Here is an 11,520-nt window from a genome sequence, read left to right on the forward strand (position 1 = left end):
TCTAAAATTACCAAAGGAGGAAACAGGTTTTGTAGAGGATTTCTGGTGAAGTTAAGGCTTTGACTGAAACAATATGCATGCTTTTTGGATATTGATGCACATTTTTGAGTTCAATTATAATGTGTCCTATTGGGGGCTAGGGGATGATGTTTTTCTCTGAGTAGGTAGAGAATCAAGGAAGAGTCTAGGATATAGGGCAGAAGGGGTGATCTGCTTAGTGCCTGAGATGTCCTTTTTGAAACCCAGACATGAGGTCCTTGGGAAGGCAGTCTTGTTATTGAAAGCCACTGATTGGTGATGTTTCACGTTTTCTCACTGAGCAAAAAGTTTAGAAAGTTCTGACACTTAATTGGTCAAAAATAGGAATAACTAAAACCTTGTTCTGTTCTCCCCAGACTGATTGCTTAGGGATGCCCTGAATCTGGGCTAATTAAGACGAGGTACCTCAATGACTAAGTCCCCTTGGGAATGAGGGTAATGGTAGGGAAAGAGAGAGAAAGAGACCCTCAGCTCCTCACAACACTATTATTTCTGGACTTTTTCCTAAGCTCTTCCTGAGCAAGTTGTTTGGGCCCCTGTGTGTGGCTCAGCAGTAGCCAGACAGCAGTTAGCCTTAGCCAAGCCCTGGAGAGCCTGAGAAGTGATGGAGAGGCCCCACCATGAAGGTGAGTGCCTTCTCATTGTCTTCCTTTAGGAAGAAAGGAGTCAAAAAAGATCACGGTGGGAGTTCCGGGCTTGGCTGTCTCCTAAAACAAGGAGGCTTGGAGTCTAAGCATGGATGAGGCTCATCTCCAAATCCCCTCCACACAGGTGAGAGCAGAGTGAGTTCTCTGTCCCAATAGTAGTGATAGACACTGCTGCTTGAGAATGTCAAGATTCTTCTATATTTTTTCACCTAGTGCTCATTATGTGGACATTGTAGAAATATAGATCACTGAGCTGTTGCAACAGTTCTGTCCTTGACCTGTTTTCCCATCGTTGAAATGCCCACAGAGACTTAGAAGAGGTTGTATGAACAAGGGAAGTGAGGAAGGGAAAATGTTAATGTGAGCCATGAAGGGAAACCAAGAAGCGTAGGCTACAGGGGCTATGGCTCAACTATTCAGGTGAGGAACAAGTACTATTTAATCATATACTACACATCCATACATCCATCATGTACCAAAAATTTATCAGCACTGCTTTATAGCTCAACAATATTATATATATAAACATGTCCCTGCTCTCATAGAGTTGATATTCTAGTGTCACAGATGAACAATGAATAAATATAATTAAATTTCCTGTCCATCTGCCTTGCTTTATATTTGCCTCAGCATGATTAGTAAACTAACACCATAATTTTAGTTACTTGTCTTGTATATGGTCTAGCACTCACCCTCCCCTTGAACACAAGCACCACAGGGCAGGGATTTTTGTTTGTTGTAGTCACTGCTGCATTTGCTTCATGTTACATGAAGGAACGAAGTAAGTACACATATCATATCAGGTCATAATAAGTGCAATGAAGAAATGCTAAAGTCCAAGAAGGAGGAAATCATTCCTAATTGAGGTAGGGTAACTGGCAAGGGTCCTCTGAGGAGATGACATTTGAGTAACAGGATGGATAAGGTGAGAGGTAGAAATTCAGACACCCGAAGAGGATACTGACCTCAGATCGTTTGTTGTCAGGGCCAGGTGCCACTTTCCCTCCCTCCCTACCCTATGCAGGGGACATGGAGTTACAGAAGAATGATTCTGCCCTGGGAGATTATCTCAAACTCCAGAGTTCTCATTTGTAGATGTTGTTGCTCCGTAAAATGGAGGTTTTTAATCTGGGGATAGCAGAGATTTTGGTCAAAAACCCTGTGCTGCTTTTCTACTACCTGAAGAGGGGTCTAGACAGTACCAGTAAGGATGAGGCATAGGGTTCAGCGTTCCATGTTTTGAACATCACTGAGAACACCATTATATCATCATGCTACAGCTAATATAAAAAGAAGTGGACAATCCCAGGATTGAGAGGCTGATCAACTCATATTCAAAACTGGCCAGTTCAAACAGTCTTATCCTCTGTCCCCTGAGAGAAGGCACAACCAGTGGTGTAAAAAGACAGGAAAAGTTTTCTTATCCCCAGTAGTGGTGAAAAAGTCTTTGCCCTTCGAGACAGGTAGTCTCGTGGTAGATTACATGTGCCCACATTCAGGTCTGGCCTTGTGCAGAGCGTGAGCAGTAGGAATGTGTCACCTGATCTTCAGGTAGGAAATAGTTTGTCAACCTAACCTGTCTTCCTTCTCTTTTGAGAGCAGGATGCTGTGGAGCCGTGTTACCAGCCTTTGATCTCTAGGTTTTACAAGGAGCAGAAACAAGGACTAAATGATGAGCAATCTGTCTAGTGCCACTGAGTTCTGCCTTCTAGGCTTCCCTGGGTCCCAAGAACTACATCACTTTCTTTTTGCTATATTCTTTTTGTTCTATTTAGTGACCTTAATAGGAAACACAGTCATCATTGTGATTGTGTGTGTTGATAAACGTCTGCGGTCTCCCATGTATTTCTTCCTTGGTCATCTCTCTGCCTTGGAGATCTTCGTTACAACCATTATCGTGCCCGTGATGCTTTGGGGGTTGCTGCTCCCTGGGATGCAGACAATATCTCTGGCTGCATGTGTCACCCAGCTCTTCCTTTACCTTGCTGTGGGGACCACAGAGTTTGCATTACTGGGAGCGATGGCTGTGGACCGTTACGTGGCTGTCTGTAACCCTCTGAGGTACAACATCATTATGAACAGCCGCACCTGCATCTGCGTGGTCATTGTATCATGGATGTTTGGGTTCCTTTCTGAAATATGGCCCGTCTATGCCACATTTCAGTTTACCTTCTGCAAGTCAAATCAGTTAGACCATTTTTTCTGCGACCGAGGGCAACTGCTGAAATTATCCTGTGATGACACTCTTTTCACAGAGTTTGTTCTTTTCTTAATGGCTGTTGTCATTATCATTGGCTCTCTGGCTCCAACAATTGTCTCCTACACTTACATCATCTCTACCATCCTCAAGATCCCCACAGCCTCGGGCCGGAGGAAAGCCTTCTCTACTTGTGCCTCTCACTTCACCTTTGTTGTTATTGGCTATGGCACCTGCCTGTTCCTGTTTGTGAAACCCAAGCAAACACAGGCAGCAGAGTACAATAAGATAGTTTCCCTGTTGATTTCTGTGTTAACCCCTCTCCTAAACCCTTTCATCTTCACCCTCAGAAATGATAAAGTCAAAGAGGCCATTCAGGATCAAATGAATTGGTGCTGTCCACTGGTCAAGGATTAAATCTCTGTACATCAGTTTTGGGTGGAAACATCATCACCAGAGTATTCACTAACCTGAAAAACCCTAGTTCCTCTCTTATCATTATCATCTTTTCAAAATCAAATAGTATATACAAAGCCCAATCAGGCCATAGAAGAAGACAAGGCAGAGAAAACTGAAACCCATTCTCTGCCCACTAGAATCTCATTCCTCAGTTTCTGATGATTCCACTATTGAACTGTGGAAGCATATCCTTGGGAAATGGGAGGATTAGAGGAAAGAAATACATATATTTTTGTAGCTTTCCAAGCTCAATTAATTTGCCTATAATCCCTTGTTGAAGATGTATTTCCTAGGGGTGAAGAAAGTGGGAGGAATGGGAGGGGACCTATGTGGCAGAATCAGAGTACCAAGGGAGAGCTGCTCACTTTGTTTATCAACTATTGTAGGGCTTTTCGTATATTTTTATGCAAGTTCTTGGTGATATGACTGTATGCACTTTAAATATTCTATGGTTATCCTCTTCTCATGTGGTTTATCATGTTATCCTGGCCCCATTGCTACTGTAAATTAAATACAATGTTACATACATTTTGCCACAGCACCAGTGTAGAGTGATGATAAGGGGATTGGCATACTTTTCTTTTAGTAAACTTGGTGATGTAAAGATATGAAATATGTTGGGATATATGGGGATTGAGACAAATAAGAATTAAATGACTTAAGTCTGGAGAGAGCATCCTCTGTTTTATAGCTGCTTAAATCAACTGTGTCTGTTGAGACTGCTCCCCGAACCAGACTGCAGTCTTCATGATGCCTTTGGTTCATTGTCTCCTAAATCCAGTGTCTCAGTATCTTGCCATAGATCTTCTCTTTGTGGAACATCAAAGGAATGAGAAGCTACCCTCCTAACTCGCAGTTCTTCAGGAATTCCTGGGCATGGCTTTTTAGCAATGTAATTGTAGGTAGTTCATAATGTTTGAGGAAGCGGTTTGAAGGAAGGTGTTGATCAAGTGGTAACACTCAGCACCTCCTGCCAGCCCTGAATTGGGTGGAGATATTGAGCCACCCTGCAGTGGATGATGGTGTTCCATAGGACTGCAAAGAGTCCTAGGTGAGGAGGCCTTCCGTTTAGTGAGGACAGGGAAGACCACCAAGTATGATCTAGTTGATTTCACTGCATAGTGGCACCAGATGAGAGTGGGGCCTTAATCCACCCATGCTCTGCTAGCCAGCCAGTGGGTTGTGGTGGGACTGCATTGGCTGGAGAAAGGGTTGAAAACTGACACAAATGTACTCTCCACCCCAGGCTCATTTCCTGAGGTCTGTTCTCCCTAGAAAAATACCATTTTTTCTCCTTCAGTACTCCAGAGAGGATGTCTTTTGTAATTTACACAAGGCTTTGTACAACCTATGTTGTCTCTGGGCTGGTAGAGGCAAATTAGGAGGACAGAAAGGAGCCTTACTCTCTTCGTGTATGGTTTCTTTGGTTTTTCATCCCATTATCCCCCATGCCTCTCCCACCCTGCCCTGATCACCCTTTGTTCATCTACCAACTATCTTCTTTCTTTTTCTTCTTTCCCTTTGTCCTTGAGCTCTTCTGTTCTCTCTTTCTCCTTCTTTCCCTTTCCCCTCAAATCAAGCTCTGACCACCCACTGCTAATGCATTCCTTTTGTTCCACTTCTCATCCACCAACATTTCCATTCCCCTCCTGCATCTCAGGGATGCAGTGTTCCAAACTGCCTCTCTGAATGGCCTTGGCTATGAGAAGAAACGGAGAGTTCCTGGTCAAGTTACTAGTGATGGGGCATTAAGTTTATACCTAGACGATGTTCTTCTGTTTGGTCTTTGATTCTGAATGAAGGAAAGTTACTCTCTGTGTTAGTCTTCTTGGGTTACCATAATAAAACACTGTACATTTGTTGGTTTAAACAAGAGAAAGTTATCTAGTTTAGTTCTGGAGACTTTGAAGTCCAAGTTCAATGTTCATGACAATTTAGTGTCTAGGTGATTGCTCTCTTCCTGACTTGTAGATGAACACCTTCTTTCTATGTCCTTAGTTAGTGTTTCTTTGTTGTGTGTTTGGGGTGAGAAGGTACGTAAGCTCTGGTATCTTTTTTTATAGGGAACACAATCTCATGTGTTCAGGGTCCCGCCGAGTGACCTCTTTCATCTTATTTATCTCCTATGAGTCTCCATCACCAAATCATCTGCAGTGTGTGTCAGGGTTTCAACATATGGATTTTGAGAGCACACAGACCTTTAGTCCATAACACCATAAATGTGTCCCTGCCCTGCAGCCAAGCTTATTTTCAACCTGGATTGCTACTCCATGTTCACTCTGGAGGCTCTAATTTCTTAAACTGCAGGTATCTCCTACACAAGAATGAATTAAGTGCCTCATACCTCCCCTTCTCCACTATGTTCTCTGTGAAACCTCAGTAGCCTCTTGCTCTCTTTATTTTTGTCTCTACTCCTCATAATTCAGTTTATATTTAATCAGTTCAGGTATCCAAAATGAAATTATTAATTATAGACAATTATTTGAAGTTCTTATTTATATGGAGTTATCCATACTCAAAATAAGTCCTATGTATAGTTTGATATATGTCCTATGTAATGTATTCCAGTTTTATTTTATTTACACATTGGCCTCATAATACATATTTTGTGTTGTTAGGTATATGTTCATAGTGAAAACTAAAATACGGATGATGCTACTTTCAACCAGGAAAGGTTCTAATAGTCTCTCTTCTGGAAAAGTTCCTTGGTGACAATAAAATGCTTACTCAGTTAGTATCTATTACATATCTCTGAGAAGACATTCACCTTTTCTGTTTTATGTCATACAGGTATTTCCCTATAACCAACATTAATGATGCATAAATAATGGTGTATATTATATAAATAAAAATATGAAATTTATTTTTTTTTCTCTTTTAAATGATTTTTTATTATATTATGTTAGTCACCATACAGTACATCCCCGGTTTCCGATGTAAGGCTCGATGATTCATTAGTTGTGTATAACACCCAGTGCACCATGCAATACGTGCCCTCCTTACTACCCATCACCGGTCTATCCCATTCCCCCACCCCCCTCCCCTCTGAAGTCCTCAGTTTGTTTCTCATAGTCCATAGTCTCTCATGTTTCATTCCCCCTTCTGATTACCCCCCCTTTCTTTATCCCTTTCTTCCCCTACCGATCATCCTAGTTCTTATGTTCCATAGATGAGAGAAATCATATGATAGTTGTCTTTCTCTGCTTGACTTATTTCACTTAGCATTATCTCCTCCAGTGCTGTCCATGTTGTAGCAAATGTTGAGAACTCGTTCGTTCTGATAGCTGAGTAATATTCCATTGTATATATGGACCACAACTTCTTAATCCAGTCATCTGTTGAAGGGCATCTCGGCTCCTTCCACAATTTAGCTATTGTGGACATTGCTGCTATGAACATTGGGGTGCATATGGCCCTTCTCTTCACTACGTCTGTATCTTTGGGGTAAATACCCAGTAGTGCAATGGCTGGATCATAGGGTAGCTCAATTTTTAACTTTTTAAGGGACCTCCACACTGTTTTCCAGAGTGGCTGTACCAACTTGCATTCCCACCAACAATGTAGGAGGGATCCCCTTTCTCCACATCCTCTCCAACAATTGTTGTTTCTTGCCTTGTCTATTTTTGCCATTCTAACTGGCGTAAGGTGGTATCTCAGTGTGGTTTTGATTTGAATTTCCTTGATGGCTAATGATTTTGAACATTTTTTCATGTGTCTGTTAGCCATTTGTATGTCTTCATTGGAAAAGTGTCTGTTCATATCTTCTGCCCATTTTTTGATTTGTTTATTTGTTTCTCGTGTATTGAGTTTGAGAAGTTCTTTGTAGATCTTGGATACCAGTCCTTTATCTGTAGTGTCATTTGCAAATATATTCTCCCATTCCGTGGGCTGCCTCTTAGTTTTTCTGACTGTTTCCTTGGCTGTGCAGAAACTTTTAATCTTGATGAAGTCCCATAAATTCATTTTATCTTTTGTTTCTCTTGCCTTTGGGGATGTGTCATGAAAAAGGTTGCTTTGGCCGATGTCGTAGAGGTTGCTGCCTATGTTCTCCTCTAGAATTTTGATGGATTCCTGTCTCACATCGAGGTCTTTCATCCATTTGGAGTTTATTTTTGTGTATGGTGTGAGAGAGTGGTCAAGTTTCATTCTTTTGCATGTAGCTGTCCAATTTTCCCAGCACCATTTATTGAAGAGACTGTCTTTTTCCCACCGGATGTTTTTTCCTGCTTTATCAAATATTAGTTGCCCAAAGAGCCGAGGGTCCATTTCTGGGCTCTCTATTCTGTTCCATTGGTCTATGTGTCTGTTTTTGTGCCAGTACCATGCTGTCTTTGTGATCACAGCTTTGTAGTACAGCTCGAAATCCGGCATTGTGATGCCCCCAGCTTTGTTTTTCCTTTTCAACAGTTCCTTGGAGATTCGGGGCCTTTTCTGTTTCCATACAAATTTAAGGACTATTTGTTCCAGTTCTTTGAAAAATGTCCTCGGTATTTTGATCGGGATAGCATTGAAAGTGTAGATTGCTCTGGGTAGCATGGACATTTTAACTATGTTAATTCTTCCAATCCATGAGCATGGAATATCTTTCCATCTTTTTATGTCTTCCTCAATGTCTTTCAAGAGTGATTTATAGTTTCTAGAATATAGGTCCTTTACGTCTCTGGTTAAGTTAATTCCAAGGTAACGTATGGTTTTTGGTGCTATTGTAAATGGGATGGATTCCCTAATTTCTCTTTCTTCGGTCTCGTTATTCGTGTATAGAAATGCAACTGATTTCTGAGCATTGATTTTGTATCCCGCCACGTTACTGAATTGCTCTATAACTTCTAATAGTTTGGGAGTGGCTTCTTTTGGGTTTTCCATATAGAGTATCATGTCATCTGCAAAGAGAGACATTTTGACTTCTTCTTTGCCAATTTGAATACCTTTGATCCCTTTTAGTCCTCAGTTTGTTTCTCATAGTCCATAGTCTCTCATGTTTCATTCCCCCTTCTGATTACCCCCCCTTTCTTTATCCCTTTCTTCCCCTACTGATCATCCTAGTTCTCATGTTCCATAGATGAGAGAAATCATATGATAGTTGTCTTTCTCTGCTTGACTTATTTCACTTAGCATTATCTCCTCCAGTGCTGTCCATGTTGTAGCAAATGTTGAGAACTCGTTCGTTCTGATAGCTGAGTAATATTCCATTGTATATATGGACCACAACTTCTTAATCCAGTCATCTGTTGAAGGGCATCTCGGCTCCTTCCACGATTTAGCTATTGTGGACATTGCTGCTATGAACATTGGGGTGCATATGGCCCTTCTCTTCACTACGTCTGTATCTTTGGGGTAAATACCCAGTAGTGCAATGGCTGGATCATAGGGTAGCTCAATTTTTAACTTTTTAAGGGACCTCCACACTGTTTTCCAGAGTGGCTGTACCAACTTGCATTCCCACTGAAATTTATTTTGTACTAATGTTTCTATTAGGAGAGGAGGAAAAAGAAGGGAGTGTTATGTAATTAAAACTTCTATTTCTGTTGCATAGCCACCAGAATATTTAGATTCTTTTTTCCAAATTGAAATATGTCCAGTGTTTTATTAATATTGATAAAGAATTTCAAAGATAAACAGAAATGGAATTTGACACAGGTTTGTGTAATTCCAAATTTTGTACTTCTTTGTTGTTTTGTTCCATGAACATGAGAAACTTCTTTCAATAAAGATACAGAACATAACTTTTATATCATTTGATAGATTTTTCTATATCGAATATGTACTATGTAAGAAACTTTGCTGAGGGGCACCTCGGTGGCTCAGCCATTAAGCGTCTGCCTTCAGCTCAGGGCGTGATCCCGGCGTTCTGGGATCGAGCCCCACATCAGGCTCCTCCGCTGGAAGCCTGCTTCTTCCTCTCCCACTCCCCCTGCTTGTGTTCCCTCTCTCACTGGCTGTCTCTATCTCTGTCAAATGAATAAATAAAAGCTAAAAAAAAAAAAAAGAAACTTTGCTGAATGCTCTGGAATCATATATATAGAAAGAATGAAGTATTGATTGAATACTAAGTACCTTGTAATTTCTGCATAGTTTTATTCAATCCTGGCAATAACCTCTGAGGTAAGTAGTATTATGTTCACTTAATAGATGAGAAAATGAAAGCCTAAGGAGATTAAGTAACTTGCCAAAATTTGCTCAGCCATCAACCATATCACTTCCATCTGATTGGAAGAAAGAAAAACTCTTAAGAATACTAAGTGTGGATATGAATGCTTGGGAATAGGAACTTTTATACTATTTTTGGTGGGAATATAAAATATTATGGCCCAAGTAATTAGGTGATAGCACACTTAGGAATCATGCTGTGCATATATGATGTGGTCTATTCTCAAGTCTGTTGATTCTTTCTTCAGCTTTGTTGAGTTTACTGATAAGCTAATGAAAAGATTTCTTGGGGCGCCTGGGTGGCACAGTGGTTAAGCGTCTGCCTTCGGCTCAGGGCGTGATCCCGGCATTATGGGATCGAGCCCCACATCAGGCTCCTCTGCTATGAGCCTGCTTCTTCCTCTCCCACTCCCCCTGCTTGCGTTCCCTCTCTCGCTGGCTGTCTCTATCTCTGTCAAATAAATAAATAAAATCTTTAAAAGAAAAAAAAGAAAAGATTTCTTTTTCCCTCTTGCAATATTTTTTTAATCTATAATATCTTCATTTGATTCTTTCTTATAGTTTTTATTTCTCTGCTGAAATTCTTCCTCGTTCATGCATGTTGGCCACCTTTTCCATTCTATTATATCTCATATTAACCATAGTTATTTTATTTTTACATTAAGCGAATATTTACTAGTATAACATTTTATGTATTTGGATTATAATATGCTTTATTGTTAAAGTATAATTAACATACAATGATATATTAGTTTCAGATGTACAACATATTGATTCAACTATTCTATACATTACTTAGTGCTCACCACAATAAGTATAGTCACCACACAACATTATCACAATATTACTGACTATTCCCTATGCTGTGCTTTTCATCTCCATGACTTATTTTTTTTCCTAACTGAAAGTGTGTACTTTTTAACCCTGTTTATCTATTTCACCCATCCCTCCACCCACCTCTCCTTTGGCAAACACATTTCTTCTATAGTGATGAGTTTTTTTGGTTTGTTTGATTGTTTTGTTTGTTTGTTCATCTGTTTTACTTTTTAGACTCCACATATAAGTAAAATCCTATGGTATATGTCTTTCTCTGCCTGACTTACGTCACTTAGCATATTACTCTCTAGGTCTATCAATGTTGTCTCAAATGCAAAGAGCTCATTTTTTAATTATATATATATATATACACACCACATCTTTATCCATCCATTTATTGATGGGCACTTGAGTTGCTCCCATATCTTGGCTATTAAATAATGTTGCAATAAACATAAGGATGCATATATCTTTTCTAATTAGTGTTTTCATATTCTTTTTATGATTATGTTATATTAGTCAACATACAGTACATCATTAGTTTTTTTTTTCTTTATCCATCCATTTATTGATGGGCACTTGAGTTGCTCCCATATCTTGGCTATTAAATAATGTTGCAATAAACATAAGGATGCATATATCTTTTCTAATTAGTGTTTTCATATTCTTTTTATGATTATGTTATATTAGTCAACATACAGTACATCATTAGTTTTTTTTTTTGTTGTTGTTGAGATACTATTTTTTATTTTTTATTTTTTATTTTTTTTTTTGCATAGTTCTGTGCTGATACCCTTTATTTGAGATTCCATAGTATATGCTTTATTTTTTTTTTTGTTTTTTAATGATTTTTTAATTATATTATGTTAGTCACCATACAGTACATCCCCGGTTTCCGATGTAAGGCTCGATGATTCATTAGTTGTGTATAACACCCAGTGCACCATGCAATACGTGCCCTCCTTACTACCCATCACCGGTCTATCCCATTCCCCCACCCCCCTCCCCTCTGAAGTCCTCAGTTTGTTTCTCATAGTCCATAGTCTCTCATGTTTCATTCCCCCTTCTGATTACCCCCCCTTTCTTTATCCCTTTCTTCCCCTACTGATCATCCTAGTTCTCATGTTCCATAGATGAGAGAAATCATATGATAGTTGTCTTTCTCTGCTTGACTTATTTCACTTACCATTATCTCCGGAAGTGCCGTCCACGTTG

At 39.8% G+C, this 11,520-nt stretch overlaps 1 protein-coding gene across 1 annotated transcript; it reads left to right on the forward strand.

Annotated features, from left to right (window-relative positions):
• The first annotated feature begins 1,947 nt into the window (after positions 1 to 1,947).
• LOC103668988 (olfactory receptor 9A4-like) lies at positions 1,948 to 3,300 on the forward strand. The gene has a single exon (XM_008697311.2). The coding sequence runs from the start codon at positions 2,356 to 2,358 to the stop codon at positions 3,298 to 3,300; it is 945 nt and encodes a 314-aa protein (XP_008695533.1). The 5' UTR covers positions 1,948 to 2,355.
• Positions 3,301 to 11,520: the final 8,220 nt, after the last annotated feature.

This window comes from Ursus maritimus, unplaced genomic scaffold (genome assembly GCF_017311325.1).
Source record: "Ursus maritimus isolate PB19 unplaced genomic scaffold, ASM1731132v1 scaffold_3, whole genome shotgun sequence".
In the NCBI taxonomy this organism is placed as follows: domain Eukaryota; kingdom Metazoa; phylum Chordata; class Mammalia; order Carnivora; family Ursidae; genus Ursus; species Ursus maritimus.